The sequence below is a fragment of the Frieseomelitta varia genome, unplaced genomic scaffold (genome assembly GCF_011392965.1).
Source record: "Frieseomelitta varia isolate USP_RPSP 00005682 unplaced genomic scaffold, Fvar_1.2 scaffold_715, whole genome shotgun sequence".
NCBI lineage: Eukaryota > Metazoa > Arthropoda > Insecta > Hymenoptera > Apidae > Frieseomelitta > Frieseomelitta varia.
In genome coordinates, this window is record NW_025110496.1 from 89,598 (window position 1) to 110,494 (window position 20,897).

Here is a 20,897-nt window from a genome sequence, read left to right on the forward strand (position 1 = left end):
TGTAAATGTGTGATTATATTTTTCGTTCGTCTTCTCATAAAGAAGTAACATGTGACCAATTCATGATCATGAATATGAGTAACTATTTTAACAAAAGCTGTTATTCAGACTTTTCTAGAAGTGTGAAAACGAAGATATAAAAAAAAAGTATACAATATAAAGATATAATAGAGTCTGTATTATCGTACAGCTTAATCTGAAATTATTTATTACAGATTCGAAGGAAATAATATACTTCAATATACTAAACATGTACAATAAATAAACATGTCAAATGTTCAATATGTTTAGAAATAAATGCATTCTAAATTTATTACATGCTCTTCATTTGGTATTAAACTTCGAGACTTTTATTAATTTTAATTTTATTTATACGAAACATATGAAAACAAGTTTTACAAGTTTCATATTTATATTTTACGTTATACATTATTTGTTAAAATTTGGTAAATCGACATACTTTAAATTGAGGTATTAACTATGTACTAACAATTATGTGTTAAATGTGTTAATTCATTTATGATCACTTATTACTTTCATTCTAACTTGTACGATTCATTGATGATTCATACAGTTAAAGAGAAATACAAAATTTTTTGTATCGTTTCGTCCTTGTTATTTGATATTGTTAATTGCATAGTTAATCATTATTTCTACTTTCATTTGTATTATTAATTTTTATTATATAAATATTACACATGTGTGCGTGTGTGTGTGTGTGCATATAGTAACATATATGTAGATTATTAATATTTAATATTATATATATATACAATTTATATATATAAATATAAATTGTATATATATAATTATAAATTATTATTATCTAAATTATAATTTATTTATATATGTTTGTATATATTATTGTAAATATTACATAGATTCAATATATTAATATGTTATAGTATATTATTTTATTTTATATATATTTTATATATTTTAAAAATAGTATATTGTTTTATACATTATTTATATTTTAAAAATTTGTGACATTGAAAGAATTTCGTTTTTTTCAATTCTCCATGTTGATACGTGTATTTTTTTATGTACAGTGTCGTAAAAATCAGATTTGTAATATATAAACAATTATTTTTACCTATGTTTAAGTTAAAACGACGATATGCATTGACAGCAGTTCTTTAAACATCAAACGTGATACGTTATCGCTGGTTTATATATTTACACATGCGCGCATATTATTTTGCGTTCATGTGGTTAGTATGTGTATACGTGCAATTTGCCCGTATCAGGCTCTTATCTTTATATACTAGAGGAAACGGGGAGTTTTCCATGAGAATCGATTCACATTTGTGTGGTTGAAGTGTACACAATATCAAGTGGACTATCTTTAGTTGAATTGTTTCGAAGTAAGAAATTCTCTACGTGATATTTCGCAATTAACGTGTCTGACGTACATACTTGAATTTAATATAATTTGATTTATTGTGAAACGGGCGATATACCGTGTATCAATCATCATTGAAATTGTACATTTTAGTTACATTCTTTGACTTCATGCAATTGCAGCAGAGGTGTTTGAAGTGCCAACTAGATAACTGGAAACAAGGCTACTTATAATTTAATACGAGGAATTTAATTATGCATAAACCATCGTGGAAAACGTTTTACAAATCGCATCCAAAAAGAAAAGGTGGGAACGAATATGTTACCTATGTATATATATATATATATATATATATATATATGTATATATGTACATATAAAATCAAAGACTTTTATTTATTTAGCGAAATGGATAGTTCACAAATGTATGTATTACATACTAAACTTCGAAGCATGAATTGAGATTTACCAAAGGTTTTCACTTTATTTAATTATATAAAACAATAATAATCTGGATCATTTTATAAATATGTATATTACACAAATATTGAAAGTATAAATTATAGGAAATTATAGGAAATTATATATTTTAAAAAATTTTGATTCTGTTCAGTCTATAAATTTATTACAATAATATTAGAATTAAGAAATAATATCTGGATATTTAAGAGCATTATAAAACTATAAATTATGAGATTTTTCAAGAGTAATATAATTTGAATAAAAATTGCAAATAAAGGGAAATGTATCTTTGTAATTTTTTTACGAAATTGATGTGACGAAATTATTCGTATGAATTATTCGTTTGAATGAATATTCTCGAAATGTGTGCATTATGACGCATTGGTGAAACCAGAAAAAGTACAGTCTCAAGATATGTCTATTTTTACTAGAAAATCTTTTATTTTTAGCCATTTCACGATATTTAAATTCTTGGCAAAGACGAATGAAATTAAAATGAAAAGTAAGACATAGGTAGAATGATTCGTACGATTTTGACACGTTAAAAATTTTCAAATTCCGTGTGCACGTGCGCCAACCATCTCTATTGATCTCCTTTATGAAAAGCACTTTCCTGACACTTGAAAGTCTCTGGTCGTGTGCCAGGACTTGATTCACGCAACTCGATTCGTGAATTTCCAAAAAAAAGGGTTTCATATTTTTACTCATAAATATGACGTTATCATGCGAACTACATATATCTTGCTGTTAGGAAAACACTTTCACTGTTTAATGAAGCAGATATACTATGCTAATAGAATTTTGTAATATAGATTAACAGATGTTGCTTTTCTTTCAAAAAAACTATATTATATATTCACAGACCGTATGATTAGTTTACAAAGCTTTATGAAAATTATTAAAACTCATACTTACAACTGTTTAGAATATGGAGTAAGTCTTTATGAAGATGATTAAAGAAAATTAGAATAATTAAATTTCATAAGAATCAACTATTAAATATTATAAGAGGCATTATACTTTTAATACTTCATATATTTCATATTATTTGCATAAAACTCCGCAGTCTGGTAATTATTATTAGTTCAAGAGTTTTTAATTTTAAAATGAACCATTATGTAACTAAACTTGAACCATTATGTAATACCACTCTTTCGTGTTTGTATGTTTTTTCCATTATAAATTATACAGAATTAATCTGTTCTGTTTCAGTCTTATTATCAATATCAGATCTTATTACAAGCACCTTATGTGATTATGCTATGAGCTCTTCAAGTAAGTTTTATATCAAACTTTGAATAAAATTTACTGTGGACAGTTTGGCATTTGTGATATTTTATTGTTTATTTTTCAGTTATAGAAATTAATTAATTATATTTATATAATATATTTCTCAAAAATTTAAAGTGAAGTGAATATTTGAATTTAAATATAATGTATTTCAATTTGCATGACATAAGGTACAAATAATTGAGAAATTATTCTAAATTATCATTATATAATATATAAATCCTATAATATTCTATATAATATTACAAGGATTTATATAGATACTTTCATTATATAATATATTATAAATACTATACAAATACTTGTAGTATTTTATAAATCAATTATATTATTAAGAGCAGATTACAATAAAAATGTAATCATAAACCATACTTTTGACAACACAAGCATTGAAATGTTTTGTTATTTTTAAAATATATGTGTATCTATTTAATATACTTTGTTTTTTTAAAATACATGTTAAACACAAAAAATGAATGAAAATAGTTGTTAATAATGTCTTATCATAATTAAACACTGTTTCAAATTCTCATACTGATCTCATGACGTAGCTATTTAAATAACATCGTTTTATCATAATATTGAATGTTTCTTACTGAGATTTCCATTAATACTAATATTTAATACTGTATTAATTTTAAACTCTAGTTTGATTTCGTTTGTACGTATTTATCTGCGAATGCACTGGGACTTATTTTAAACAACAAATACAGTTTATGTATACCACATGTATAGCTTTAAGGAATGTAGGTCAAACGAAATTATGCTCAATAAATTATATATGTGTGTATTCATATAGAAATCCTAATAAATGCTCGACTTATTTCTACACGGGCTATTTTTACGCTTCGTTAATGATTCATATTCCGTTATTATTTTATATTAATTTTAGCACGTCAGTATTTTGAGGTCATTCATCATTAATAAATAAAAGATACACAAAAATCAGTTTTCAAGATAATGTCGTTCGAGATTAAATATCTAAAACACGATAAAAGTTTTCAGTGAGTCATATTAAAGTAAAATGTTTCAGGAATTTTTGTATATATGAAATACAATATAATTCTACTACATAATATTATTAATATTAAGATATAATTATCATAATATTATTATTATGTAATATAATTATTATGATATATGTATGTAATGTAATAGAATTACGCATTTTTGTACAGTATACAACGTAGCATGTATTATTAGATTTTAGTTTGAATAACAATTAATAAATGAGCTTCGAATCATTATGTAATTTCCGAGATGATTAATAGAAAGGTATAAACGTGTACGTCGCGAGAAAACGCGAGATCAGTTAATGCTTCTGAAGAACTGTTTCACGATCTTGGCGTACGTGCGTTAACGGCGCTACCAGAGAAAACACGTTTAGTAGTAGGGACGTGCACGTAGGCACGCGAGTGTGTAGTTGCGCGTACCGATTCTACGATGTCTACCAAGTGCCAACTCCATGCTACAGTCAGTGTATTCGATACTCGCGACCAGTTAATGTGGTCAGTGCCCTCTGAACTACGAACTAGAAAAGTGCCTTGTTTATCTCCGTAGTCTGCTAGCACAATTTTCCTTTACGTACTTCTGCATAATAAATACTGGGGAGGACTGTTTCGTGTCGATTCTGCTTAGCAGTGTACAGTTGAGCTTCTTGTGGTACTGTAATTGAAGAGATTGTTATTAGTGCTACGAAACAAGAACGAAACCGTGGTATTTACTTGTAAAGCTTTTCAAGACGCTCGAAGTGTCGATCGTCTGTGCGATAAGTACATGCCGAATCTTTGTTATTTGATACGAATTAGAAGCTTATTGTATCATATTATATTATGTCATCATATCATATATATTACTATTCATATATATACTATTTCAAACATTAAAATTACGCCCTCTATTGGTGTGTATAACTGTTTCCCAAACCAATGTTTTTTAGCCATTGTCAATATATATATATATATATATATATATATATATATATATATTTCTGCGTTACAGAGCCAAAGGCGACAAAGAAAGGTATTTGGTTTGACTCATACATATAGCTCGCTTTTTATTCGTGATATTAAAATATTCTAATGTGTCATTTGTAATTGAATACGGTATGTGAATAATTTGAAGCAATTTATCTATCACCAATATCACATCTGCTGTCCGATTTCTAAATTTTGGATACCGACCAAATCGAACCGATGACTCACACGAATCAGACGTTTTTCCTGGAAATAGCCATTTCAAAGCACCAATTTCGCTAACTGGATCTACACATTTCGCTTCGTAGATCGACACACGTGTGTGCGTGAAATCTTATTTATAGAACGAAAATAACGGCTTCCGTGATTAAATTGAACGTGGTGTGATGCTGCGCAAAAAACGAAATGTCCGTCGGTCATCACACTCTTGTTAGCGTGAGCCGACAATTTGTTATGACTGCGCATTGTACATTGGCGAAATTACTCGTTCATGCCAGCTGGTAAGCGGACACGGAGTAAAGCTTTGACTAATTGTAAATGTAAATAGTCGTTGCTCTTTCTTCTCACGTTGTTTTCCACGCTTCGTCCTATTGATACTGCGCAGTCTTGTTAACTTAACATAGGTCACAGATTGCGATAAGATTGAATTCTCTTCTATTGACACTTTCACGGCGAGCATCGTATGTACGGAGTGTCCCATAACTAGTAGTAAACTAGTGTCCCGCAACCAGTAATAAAGATTGTTACCATCTGAGTGAAAGGTGATTCTACGTAAAAAAAACGAGTCGAAAAGAAAGGACAAAATTTTTTCGTGGGAATTTGAAGATTCTGAACGTGACAGAGAAGTTTTTTAGTTAGACAAATTAACTAAATATTATCAACATAACTTAATATCTTTTTTTTTACTATTATCTTTATTTCTTATCTTTTAAATATGAAGTTATGTTTAAAAATACAGATTTTTAACGGGCAAATACGTTTATCGTACACGTGTACATAGAAATGTAATATTACACGTAATAAATCTTTTTTCACATTGATTTATATTTTATGTAAATATAATTATGTATATTTAGAGGTGTATTTGAAAAAATCTTTAGGAACTTTTATGGTATATTGGTACACAGTTAAATACGTGTCAATGTACCTGTTGTCAATTTACTTTATATAAAATATAGTTCATGTGACGAAATTTTTAATTACTGTATAAAATATTTATACAATCAAGATATATATCTACAAGATATTTAAATAAGATATAAAGTCTAACTAAATTTGTAATGTCTTCAACATTTGAGGTCGTTGAAGACAACATGTTCATACTATCATGATACCTATGCAAACAAGTAGGATACGTGATTTGAATCGTGTTCAGATTCAGTGGTACATATATATACTTCGTATCCTTCATTTAGCAATAGTCGAGAGATATGTGCTTTGTTTGTCACGACAGCAGGTTATACTTAAGAAAACGAAATTCTTTACGCTATACTTTAAGAAATCAAGATAACGATAAAATATCGTTATTTTAAATTCCTTTTTAAATTCTTTCTTTCTACACAATATTATACGTGTATATATATATATATATATCTTTCTTTTTTTATTATCATATTGCGTTTAATTCAAAATGAAATTTTAATTAAACTTTAATTATGTTTCGTTATGTTTTATTTAATCACGTTGAATTATTCAGAAGTGGATAAATTTCTGGTTTAGCAGCATTTCCCAATTTCGTCTATTTCGAGAAGCTTCATTCCGCTTTCGTTTTTAAAATAAGGAATTAATCGAAGTCGAAAGAGTTATATAGTTTTTGTACTTGTTTGAAGGTTAAACGTTATATTGAAAAATTTCTTTCTTCATGTTACGAAGATATTGCGTGTTTTAAATATGTTTTAAATATTTCATTATAATCTTTTGTATGATCGATATAAACGTTTATTAAATATTATTTATGTTACATTTTGTTATGGTCGTGTCAACCAGAGTAGAAAGAGTTGAAAAATTTGGGTGGGTAAAAATAGTACTCGAATCTTGGAGAATAATACTTCAATTTAAGTTGACTTTAACATTGTAAATATGAACAAAAAGCTATTGTAATTCTAGTTGAAAAAATACTTATAAATAGCTCGTGAATATTTATGCAAATGTTTTCATAAACAGAACTAGAAAAAGAATATTTCGTGTTTGAAATATCATTTCATATTCGTATGTACGAATGTCTTAACATATTTTGGGGTATTATTCTACACATTTTTGTGTACACGTTTCCAATAAACGCTAAAATATTCGCACTTTCGGAATAAAATATATGAATTTACTTACTTATATTTGAAATTATTACTTACATTCATTAAAATATTTATAAAATGCATTTCAAGTAAACTCAACTTACAAATTGAATTTCAATATGACATAATACATATTGTTTATTTTTATTGAGACATTGATTACATATACTCATTTACTTTTATTGTATATTTTAAATTTCAATCAAGCAAATACAGCATATTAATAGTATGATAATGTTAGTGATGAAGATATTATTTTTCATGCAGTGAATATATCGAACTCAAGGCACATTTTATTTGGAATAAAATAAAAAATAACAATTTCAAATAATAATGAGAAATTATTTCAATTAATTTTTTTATTATTTATTATCATTTTATTTAAATTGTTGATTTCACTAATTTCCATTTCAATTGTTCATTTGTTAGCTCGTTATTGTTTTTTTTTAGAAACGACTTAAGAAACATAATTTTATTTAACATGAGATTAAAGTAAATCACATATTCGAAAATGAAAAAAATTGGTTCTCCTTACCAAAAAGTTTCTCAAATACGAAATAAAAAATGAAATAAGAGATTATTTTATTTAATAGTCGAATAATAAAATAATCTAAAGAGAAATCTCGAATAAACTAAAACATAGTTGTTTCAGATAACTATCCAGTTAAATAAGATAATATATCAGGCTTTGATATTATTTGAATAAGATATTTGAAAAATGATTATTTAATAATACATCATCTTATTTGATTTAATGTTATCTTGAAACAATGCGTTAGTTTATTTGAATAAGATAATGATTTATCTCTAGATTATTTTATTATTTGATTGAAGTAAAATAATTTTTCATTTTATTTTGTATTTTGTATCTTGTTTCTATAAATATAATTTCTCAAATATCTTCTGATTCTATTATCTCACGCACACATATCTATTCAGACATGTCTAAAAATAAATGTATTATAGAAGATTTATTATCAAAATAACTACTGTATCATCACTAACAGTTAATTTATTGTTCGCTTTTTTTAATAATATATAGATAAAAATTCTTGTTTGATTCCCAGATGAAGTATCATCTTGTACTTAAATAATCTAAGTACAATAATAACAAATAACAAGTAATCTATTATTTTATTAAATAAAGTGATCGTAAACGATTTGTTTGATTTGAACATAAGATAGCTATTTTTACTTTACTGTGTCATTCTTGAAATAAAAATAAGAAGATGATTCATTATTTCAAATTATTCTCATCTTCATTTCGAACAAAATTCGCTTAATTTATTGTAATATATTTATTTATTATAACATATTGTTCAATTCGTCGTTTTTGAAATATATCAGGTGAGTCACCTGAACTTTGCCACTTAGTTACTCATAAGTAAGTTACTCATAAAGCATTTGCTACATGAGAAAATGTTTCAAGCAAAATTTGTTTCGAGTAAAGGAAAAACACAAGATATTAATCACTAAATTAAGCACGATTCCGTTAATACCATCCAACTTCTGTTTGAAATACTTTTTCATATGACAAATGAATTTTGATTAATTTCAGGTGGTAGAGTTAAATAACTCGTCTTAATATTTATCGTTATTTAAGTTTGTGTAATGCTCAAATCTGTTCGAAACTTTCCAATCAAATTCGAATTTATCTGCAGTGTATTCTTATTTCTATTTATAAATAAATAAGATACGATAATCACAGACGATCGACAGATTCGACCAAGAGAAACTATATAAAATAATATCATATTGGGTGTCTAGAATTTTCAAAAATCTTTCTAGACGCACCGAACAAACTGCACGATGGTGCTGGGTAACGAAAACGACTATTTAACTGGATATAAGCGCAATTCTGTTACGGAATGGTTGCAGAAAACGGGGCAAGCAAAAAATGATGGTAATTTTCCGGATGAGACGTGCATATTTGTTCTACTTATAAAGAATTCATGACTATGATGAAAATATTCTATGTGGAATTTAATTTGTAACTTGTTGGAAATAAAAGCGTCTTTTGTTTAGATAGTCCTTTGTTAACACAAAAGTAACCCTCCGCAGGAAAGCTGAGTCGTTCGTGTCCACGTTTAAATTTTTTGTTATTCCAGACTTTCAAAATACATAAAAAAATTTTTGATTACTTAATGAAGTCTTTACAGTAGAACTTTGTTTATATAAACTCCATTTACTTTTTAATCAGTGTCATTTAATGATTAAATGAACTTTCGTTGATTAAACTCATTTATTTGAGTTCTGAACTTTTATTATGAAAAATCATTGGTAGAAGAAAGAATTAATAAGATTTCGATTATACGAGCTATTTGCTCTCTTACAAATGGGGTTTTACCATAGCATATTACACAATAAATTTTTAAGTCAAAGATTTCGCCAAGAAAACAAAAATTTGCTTCGAAGAAATCGTCTAATCTTTTCATTCTAGGCTTTGAATAAATTTGAAAAAATTCTGGCCCACCTAATGAAATCTTTACTATTATTTGTATAATACTATTATACAATCAATTTTTAAATCAAATCAATTTGAAAGATTTTTCTGAAGAAAATTCTTCAATCCTTTTACTGCTCTAGCTTTTCAAAAAATTAAAAAATCATGTTTTTATATATACATTTTACTGTATCAATGTCTTGATGATTTTTATTTTACAATCAATGTTTACAATGAATAAAAATTGTTACGAAAGAATTTACGAATCAGGTTTTGCTTAAGCTGTCGTAAGTCATAAACGATCCAGGTTACCTATGGAGAGTTGAGGCATTCACGTTCGAAATGTAATATCTTATATTTTTCGTTGCAGGGAGTGAAAGTCCAGTTTTTGGTTTGGAAGGTGGTGGAACAGGAACAGGTGGTGGGACCTCCTTGAGACTCGCGCCGCATGAATTGCCCAATGAGATATCTGCTCCCTACGAAGTTCCACAATTTCCAATTGAACAAATCGAGAAGAAACTTCTTATACAGAGACAATTAACTGTCAAGTAAGTAACGACATTCATACTTTGCTGTTCAAAAGTAAATGTAATCAATAATAGCTTCATATTACAAAATGTCAGAAAAATACATATAACAGGAGGGTAAGAATAAAATAAAGTGGATCTTAATTGAAAAAATTTTATTTCACATTTATTTCAAATTTTACATTTTACATTTTTCTGTCCGATCCAGAATTAATTAAATTCAAGTATATATGAAAAATTGTTAAACTTAAATTTCTCGAAAATGAAACCTTAAATGAAAAACATTCTATTCTCTCTTTTCGACCCATTTTTGTATGTCTACATTGTCCATAGTATGTAATGAACTCCTGAAATATACACAGTTGCATAAAAGATACTTCCAAATTAAAAAAGTTTAATTGAAAAAGGAGAAGAAAACGTGAATATTTTTGAATTCCTTCAAACAATGATTCCTTCATTACTAGACTTCTTTCTTAGAGATTCAGCAACTTTCCGGTTTCTTATACTATTTCATAAAAATAGAAAATTTTCGTTCGGATGTTTCAAAATTGCAGTTTGATAAATCGATTTCCTTGCTCTAGAATTCATGAAAATTCAACATCGAAACGAGGTCGTTCGTTAATTCATTGCTGTATTCACGTGTGGATGCGGTGCAATGCTTATACTTTTCAAAGCGTTACTGAGTATTGCGAAAGAAAAGCATACCGGAGACAATTTTAAACATCCTTAACTCGTGTACTTGAAAAGGTTTATGCAATTCTTTACACTGTAACGTTAATCAGACGATCAATAATGTTTTCCATTCAGGCTTTATTCAGACCCATATAGAAAGCTATCTGGAGCTAATCAATATAAGTAAGTCATTTTCTATTGTGCTGTATAAAATACGTTCTTAAAATCTTTGGTCAGTGTTTATAGTTATAATATTGTAATGATTGTATTATAGAGATTATATATATTAATAATGATTATGTTATAGAGATTATATTGTAATAATTAAACTGTCCCATCAACTGGAGATTTTAACATTGAAGGGATATTTGCTTGGCACAAGTCGTTTCTGATAAAAAGATTTACATTGATTGGCTTTTCCATATGTATATTATACAGAATGCTCCGAATTTTAGTATTCAAACTTTGCTCAAAATTGGTATTCTATAGGTAAAAGTAAGACTGAAATTCATCCATAAATGCTCCATTAAAAAATTATAACAAAAATATGAAACGTGAAGTTGTGTAGATATGTATATAATGCGCGTTGTTACCTTTTATCAATGCAAAATTGATATTGAATTACTATTGAATTTATTGTAGACCAAACTTCTATTGACTTTATTATCGAATTTTTTCATATGCAGTTTTGATTCTTGTAAACAATTCATTTTATGTAAATTTCAAAGCTAGTCTGCTTATGAATGTTTTCTCGTAAGTAACAATCTAAAAATATAAGGAGATCAGGAGATTGGTCTTTTCCGAGTAATCAATCGTTGAAATTGATTATACACTTCTATCATACACTTCATATTTTTGTTATAAATTTTTAATGAAATATTTATGAACTTTTTGTTACATGACATTTTAATCTTATTTTTGCCTATGGAACACACTGACAAAATTTGAACACTAAACATTTAAACACCCTGTATAACCATAGATTACAATTGGTATATTTATAATAAGATAAAAGAAAAAAATTTAAATGGTCGAATAATCATTCATGAAAGAGAAGGTTATATTATATTCTACTCTAACAATTATTATTTATAAACTCAGAGAATATATAAATATTCTCTGAATATAATATATATTCTTTGAATATAATATATATTCTTTGAATATAATATATATTCTTTGAAAAATATTAATTATAAACTCAGAAAAAAATATTTGTCACAAATAGATGTCACAAAGTAAAATTGTCACTAGTAATGAATATGAATAATTTAACTCAAATGAAAATTCTTCATTCTGCTTAAAAATAAATATGTATTTCTTGTTAATTATCTTATCTGATAAAATCAGTAATGTATTTATAAGCAAAAACCATTTCCATTTTTATGGAAAATCTTAAAATTCGAAATTGAAGAGAATGCACATAATATGAAGAAATATATAAAATGTCCAAAGTATAATATATTCATTACATTCTTAAACATATGAATTTATTTATGCATGTACATTATACATTATACACACATAGATATTATACGTTACATTATACACTACGTACATTTTACTGTTAAAAATATGAGTTTATGTAAAAATCCATTCGTTACACTTTTATGTCATTCATTTATAAGCGTTGTCTCAAAGCATGTCTCAATTGTCTTGACATAGACTCATTGCAGTGCGTACTTAGGAGTGGTCACAATCTATGATCTCTTTTAAAGTACCGTCTATAATTGGAATTATTTACGAAGAGTCATGTACCTAATTCAATTCTATTCTTGGCCACTTTACACTCGTTAGTTCCATATCGTGCCTCTTGACGGGAGTGCTGAAGCTTCTGAAAATAAATTTTCAGTTGTGCTCAATTTCTATTATATTTGTGTATTCAAATTAGGTACAAAATGTAGTCCCTGTTTAGATTAATAAATATTAATACCCTATAATAATCTTTCACTCAGCCAAGAATTATAATACCAAATAAAAACTCAAAAACACAATTTTATCTAACTTTTTTAACATAGTTCTTTGTTGACAATATTCTCTGTATGTAATATATTTGAATGTGATTGACTGATTATGGTTAAAATTATCTTGTACGATAAAATTTAGTTCGTATGCAGTGAAGTAGCGATCAACTAGTTTAGAATTGTTTCATTTATTATACAATTTATTTTAAAAAATATTTCACGCATATACTTTTGAATGGAACTACTTTCTATGGGATAATCTTCTTTCTATCTACAAAAGTCAGATATTTGTATGTTTTTTTTTCTTTTCTCTAAAATGGGATTAGATTAGGATTGTCTTATAACTATTCATATAGCATAAAGCATGTTTTTTGTTATTTTCAATGATCTTTACAATTTATCCTATGAAAACATTATATTGGTATCGGGCTGTAGAAGATGTAACTTGCAGATGATTTCTTAGCAATAAGCATCTCTGCACATGTTTTAATACAGTGTCCTGCTACTGAGGAAGAAGAAGGTCTTTTGAGTGTTTTTTGAACAATTCTTCGGATAGATTAACTGTATATAATTCCTCAGCTAAATCGTTAGGCTGATTACTCTGGTTTTGTATTTGCCGCTTAGATATCTTATTTTTTGTAAAAAAATTCTTTATGAAAATATTTGGAGCGAAAAGTATTGAATATTTTGTAGAAAATCTAGTAAATATTGTGTAAAAATATTGTGTAAAAATCTTTAGTATTTCTTTATAGCTGAAATATCAAATTCGCTATTGCGAAGGTCATTTAAAATAAAGCTACAGCAAAACAAAAGAAAAGACAAGTATTCTTCAAGACTTGTATAACAAAGAACTTACTACAAATTTTCTTTTAATTTCACTTTTTTGTTAAAAAAGAAAATATACGAGAAAATATATGTTATTAATTTCACACATTGAAGGTAGCCTATTCATTTAAAGTCACTGCAGCTTATACGAGTATATATATAAGTATACTTTGTGTAATGTGTAAGATGTAATAATAATCAGTCAATCAGAATAATTACTTTTGATTAATTAAAAAAATTGTTTGCAACTTTTTTTTCTACAAAGAACTACGGAAAATATTTTAAATGAACTGAAAAAGCTGTTTTAAATTTTCTAGTTACAGTTTTCAAAATTAATATAATATTCTATAATAGTAAGAAGTGTGAAAGAGTGTTAAATTGACATTTAAAGGATTTTAATATTTCGTAACTTGGTACTTCATAGGTTTGATCTGCGTTGGATAATCTTATATCATAGGTTAATTTATTTTTTCTCCGTACAAATAAATTCTGATTAAAATTCATTATTATATAATATTGCTTAATATAATCTTCAGAAAGGTTATCTAGAAAGAAAATGTCAGCATTATACGAAAGGTTGACGATCATGCTGGTGTAAATCGGTTCACTGCTAATTTTTACAAGATAGTATTCTGAAAACTTATTATAAATAGCTTTATTTTTTGTGACTTTTTTATGACTTGAAAATATATATACTGATATAATAGGAAAATGCAATAATTTATGTATTGTTCAATTTTTAGAAGCGGTTAAAAATTTAAAATGAGAATAAAAATTTGTTTTATTTACTACTGGAATTTTTTTTTCATTAATTATAGGAGATTTTAGTAGACTGTGAATTTTTATGCATGGAAAATTGTAGACTAAAATTGCAAAACTGTCAACAATGCATATAATGCTCAAAAATATATAAAATATCTAAAGTAGAATATTTATTATAACATATAGTAGATAAAACAAATTTCTATTTAGGTTTTAATTGTTTAGTTGTTTCTAAAAATTTAAAACTGCAAAATCTGCAGTTTACTTATTACATTATATTTATACTATATATATATATATATCTTTTCATGGTAGAAAATACAGTTATTTAACTCTCTGTTTATTAAAATTATCAAAAGTCCAAAAATTTAATATGAAATAAATTAAAAATGCATTCACCTTTGAATACGTACTCTTTGATATATTTATTCAATATAGTATACATAGTATTTATAATATATTTATTCAATATATAAAGTTATCCTTTTTGAATTTTTAATTAATAAATTAATTATTTTAAATACGTACCTCACTTTAGTACCAACTAAACACTAAACAAAGTGTCAATTATGAAACTAAGGAGGTGGCATATAAAAATCGAAACACACAACAATCAAAATTTCTAAATTTTTATTCCTAAATTTTTATTTAGGAATTTTTGTACTTAATTTTTTATCCGCTATATGAATATGTATCGTTTAAAAGTCACATTGATTAACTCCTCCATAAATTGATAAGTAGAAAAAAGTGATGATGCTACAAACGCTATTTTTTAAATTTACTTTCGAATTTATAATTATTTATGTCAGCTTTTCTACAAATCAACGTAAATAAATTAATTTAAATTTATAAATCAACTTCTGGAAATAAGTTGTTTCTTGAGTGTTGAAAGATTGATAAAAAGTAGAGTTAATCAGTTTAGCTTCTGATAAAAGATAGTTTTATAATCATTCAATATTACAAAAATTTTTATTTTCACTTAAATGGTTACTTGAGGTTATCTGTTTGGTATCATATTAATATTTTTTTGTATTTCTTACATAATAAATATAACGATAAATAATAATGATAATCCAATTTCTTTAAAATATAATGAACAATAACATAAAAAAATATATTATTAAATGTTGCTACTTGTAATCTCTTATTCGAAGATTTGTACAAGCAGACAGGATATAATATTTCTGACAGAATATTATTTAATTATAAGATTATAGATAAAAGGATCTGTGATGATTTTTTTTCTTTGTGAGGATTACAACTGGTATAATAGAATATCATGACGCAATAAAATTGATTTCTAAGCAGCAATAGTGATTTATATAATATCTAGTAATTTATATAATATGTAGTAGACAATTTCGTCGCTTTTTTTTTTAGCTTAAAGTTGTTTAATTTTTAAACAGTTAAATAAAAAAAACTTTAATTGAAGCATTAATAAGAGTATACATTTAATTATAATGATTTACTGGTATAGACTTCTCAATGGATAATGTATGATCTTTCGACTTCATAAGAAAATATATACATAGTGCTACATCATTAAATTGACATTTTTTAAAAGCAATATTGAACTGTCACATATATCTGCTATTATAAATGAACCATAGCGTCTAGATATTTATGAGCGACAGTATTTATCACTGTAACGAAAATGCGTAGTTGCAAATTTTTTTAAAACTCTTAAAATTTGCCTGATGTACGAGGTCATTCCATAATCAATATAGTGTTTACATATGTAATTTTAGAATGTTAAGAAATGCTAAATTAGATAATAAGATACGTAAGTGATATATAAGTAAATGAAACAAATTTCAACTCAGATCCTATTTCTTTAATTATGCATTTAAAAATTTAAAAGCGTCTAAAAATCTACAGTTTACAAATGACAAATGGTTGCTGAATATCTAACGTTGTACAAATTAAATACAAGGTCTTTTCAAATTCATAAAAAGATTGTCGTTATTAACCAACGAATAGCAGATTGTAAACAGCGATACGGCAGTATCATATAAAAATTTTCATTATATCTACTTTGAAATTAACTTTTAGCTGCTAAATATCATCTTAAATATCAATGATTAAAATGTAACTATGATAATATTAGAATATTATTATAATATAAACTATATTATTAATGATATTAATGATAACTAGAGTGCAGATTTTTAAATCTCTCTGAACATATCTAAAAAGAAAGAAATCTTAATAGAGATTACTTTCATCTATTAAATATTATAATAGATATTCTACTTTGGATATTCTATATATTTTTGCGTATTATATGTATCTTCTAATTTCCAATAAATGCATAAAAATATTATAAATTATATAATAATATTATAAACTACTACTGCGTTGGATCACAATGACTCAACCTTAGCTGAGACAAACGATTGTAGCAATTCGTAAAGAATTTCGCAGAGTAAAGCTTATAAATAATAAATTGGGACACGTCATTTTCGCCTTAATGATGACAGTCACCAGGATTGGATTGTGACCTAGATTAAAATTATTTTTAACTAACTCACACTTGATAATAAAAAAAACATGGTTTATTACGTTACTGATTTTGAGTGTATTTTTGTGCTGCAAGATTTTTATGAAATCAGTTTTCTTGTAGTCGAAGAATATACTGGTTTGATGATGGAGTTCTTTGACTGTGATTGAAGAATATTGAATCTTACTTAGAGATAGGAAAGATACTATGATGGGAAATTATAACAAGATTGGTAAATAGGACAACAGTTTTCTTGGAACTGTTGAGATACTTACTATCACAGACTGTGTTATTATTGAAGAAAAGTGAGATGGCCAAGTGATCGTGAACTATTTTGTCCGCTTTGAATACTTGTATTTAGTTACTTGGAGTTATAATATATATTATAATAATATATTACTATTATTATTATTATATGTATTATAACAATAATTAATAAGTACATATAACAATAATTATATAATAATAATATATATATTAAAATGAAATCATCGATGAATCATGATAGTTTTTGGAGAAATAATTTATTGTTGATTTTGCAGGTGACAAGTATTGCTTTTAATCATTAGTTTCTTATTAATTTATAATTAGTTCTTATAATTAAATAAATCTAATTACTTCTTTGAAATAATATATAAATTAAAGATTGTTTAGGCGAAATAAATGATATCGTCAATCTTTCACGAATGCACAAGTAACTTTCATAACACTTTGTTCAAATTTAAATTTACACATTATAATTATCCATGGAGCTACTGATTCAATTTCATTACTTTTTTTAAAAATTCAAGTAAAAAACCTGCCAAATTCAAATTTCAAAAGATATGATACACATTAACCTAATACAAACTTAGTCAAAATATAAATGGTCATTGTCACATTCGTACTGATTAGTTTATTACAATTTCTCAACTGGTTTTCACAAACGTCAATAACCTAGAGAAAGCAGGCTTGAATGATGTTTTATATTGGAACAAAAGAAAAAAAATAATTTGAAATAATTAAACTATTTCAACTAATAGGTGCGACGAATAACTAATCTAGCTAAATATTCATCCATTTCCCCCTGTCGCGGACATATGCACCCTCTTTTTCCGGTAACCTACATTTTAAAATGAGCAGTGTAAATGTTTAGGCTGGAGTGGCTAGTCGGGATAGAGATAATACCGGAGAAAACGTAACGGAAGGTTACGTCGACGGAAATGGAACGTATAGACGCACTATTATACATGTATAAAGTACGGATATATTATGTACGTAATACTGGTCGGAACAATGTGGTTGCTTGGCTGAGTGGCGCGCCTTGGCGTGTGGCGCGGCGCGACGCGGCGCGATATGGTGGTGGTGGTGGGGGTGGCGTGGCAGTGGCATAGGGGAAGGGGTAGCTCGCGAACGGCCTTCACTGTCGGTCGTTCAGTAGTCGCACGACCATCGAGCGGGTAGGAAGTTCGTGCCGGTATGCGTTGCGTGCAACGTAGATCGTTTCCGGTTCACCGCCAAGAAATATCAGACTCGTGTTGGACGACCGCATGATCCCCCCCAGTCGGCGTTAGGATAGCCTTTCATGACCTCGCCACGAGAATTACCGAGGCCAGGCTATGTGAGTTTAACGTATCGATTGACAGAAATTTCACATTCGCGAACTCCCTCTGCGTTTATTGTGCCGTGACACCTTCGCCTCCGCCTGACGCGAAATGTTGGAAATGTATCGATGAATAACGGAAAGGGGAGTAAGACCGACCCCCCCGCGACGGACTTGTCGTTTCCTTTTAGTCATACGTTCGCGTTTTTTTTTACTTCCACGCTAGCCTTCCATCCTATGGAAATTAACGAACCGTCGAACGAATTCTCCTCGACAACACGTAACACACGTACCGTACACGTACACGCGCGTAATTCGACAAGATGCTCTTTGATAACTGCGGACATTTCTCTAAATATTCACCATCGCGAGGGGAGATGCAATAATACACAGTCGAGTGTCAAGATTTTATAAAACGTTACCTCTAGCTCTAGATCATGAGTAATAGACGTCGTTACGGAAATTTCGTTCCTCTGTTTGTTGATCATTGACACATTTCCCTTTCTCTCATCTTTCTTCGTTTAAGTCGCGATAATTTTTTTTTTTTTTTCGTTGTTTTCATCGTAAAATCGTTTTCAGCGATCAACATATGGATACGTAGCAGTTACTACACTGTCTCTATTGTTTGATATCGTCAAGTAGATTTATCTTTTGTTTTCAATTGTTAATAGTCGTACCGTTTATGCGTTAGCTTCAAATCAGTTCACTCTGATGCAGATCTTGCGCGTTACAGATATTATAAACATCATGAATATATGTACTTACATACTTGCTTACTCGCGATTAAAGTTGAATGTATTGTTAACATTAATACGAGAAAATGCTAACAAGTGGTGTCTTTATCGGATTGCTATTACTACTTACTTGTCCAGTAACCAAAAAAAAAAAAAAAATGAAACGATAAGTGTCTTCCATAAATACTAAAACGATTGAGAGACTCGGCAGAAAAAAGGCACATGCTATCAATAATGTATCGCGCAGTTTTGATATATTTTCTGAATATTTCCACTGCATAATTCATCTTTTCGTTATTAAATTTTTTCTAAAACTTTTTCAAAAATTCAAGTAACATTTAAACGTAAAAATATAAAAATCTTTTATTACAATATAAAAACCAAACATTTTAAAAACTAAAATTTTTTAATACTGAAAATGAACGTAGTATTAAAAATAAAATAAATATTATAATATAGTAGAAAAGGAATCTTTGTAAGTATATATATATATATATATAAAACTTACACGTGTAATATATAAATACAAGGAGACCTGATGACATCATGAGAAACATGACAATCGATCCAACTCATTAAGTAAATTATGTTAGTCATATGAATCAAAACTATTTCCAAAAATTTTCAGGCAAATTTATGCTTTTATGAATACAAGTTCTTTATCTCGAGAAACGATTTATTTCGCTCTTCAATATTCAGTTCACTTTGGAAATTTTCTATATTATTGTACGTTATATGCACTCGCGTTTAAAAGTTCGGAACACCCTTTATTTTTCGTGCTTTTCTGAGAATAAAAAGAAATAATAATAATAAAAAAGAATAAAAAGATAGAAAGAATAAAGTAAGAAGAATAAAATAATAATAAAAAAGAATAATAAAAAAGTTTGGAACACCCTTTATTTTTCAAGCTTTTCTGAGAATAAAAAAAGATATTGTAAATGAAGAACGGTTCATATCTGCAAATTGTGTTTTAGAATGATTGAAACAATAACTTTAGTTCTTACATATCGTCATCGGTTTTGTTGCGCTACTCTAATTTCAATGCCTGTCATATTTAACCCAGATGAACGTTCATATCTGTCTATTTAGGATTCAAATCAGTTATATTTGTAAATCGTTTGATAACTTTGTAAATCAATAGGAATTTCTTACAACGGGTGTTTCTCGTGGCAGCGAACGAAATAATACACAATGGGCTCGTATCATTCGAAATCTATACGAGATCTAGTGTATTAAATCATTTGTAATTTATAACCGATGATAATGATATATCAGAAAAGTCAAAAATTAGTGCGTAGATAATACATTAATAATAATAATAATACATTAATAATAATAATAATACATTAATATATTAATAAATATAAAATCCTTGATTATTCTGCGTTTGGTAATGTAAAGCCGAATATTTCTCTCCATGATATAAATGAATTAAATAATCAAGTTCTGATGATAAACGTCGTTTGGAATTTACATTGATTATTAGCTAAAACAGCTAACAAATTTAACATCGGACTCTCTGAGA

At 27.3% G+C, this 20,897-nt stretch overlaps 1 protein-coding gene across 10 annotated transcripts in view; it reads left to right on the plus strand.

The window, feature by feature from the left end:
* LOC122535402 (AMP deaminase 2) overlaps positions 1–20,897 on the plus strand; it is a 45,169-nt gene that overhangs the window by 10,083 nt on the left and 14,189 nt on the right. For 3 of the 10 annotated variants that reach the window (XM_043666904.1, XM_043666903.1, XM_043666908.1), the window contains exon 3: positions 10,177–10,354. In XM_043666904.1, the coding sequence (XP_043522839.1) occupies positions 10,177–10,354 (178 nt within the window). Of the gene's footprint in view, positions 1–1,552; positions 1,652–4,497; positions 4,813–4,849; positions 4,869–9,130; positions 9,267–10,176; positions 10,355–18,456; positions 18,657–20,897 lie in introns of those variants that run through there. The other 7 variants (XM_043666902.1, XM_043666901.1, XM_043666906.1 and 4 more) reach the window with 6 other exon arrangements.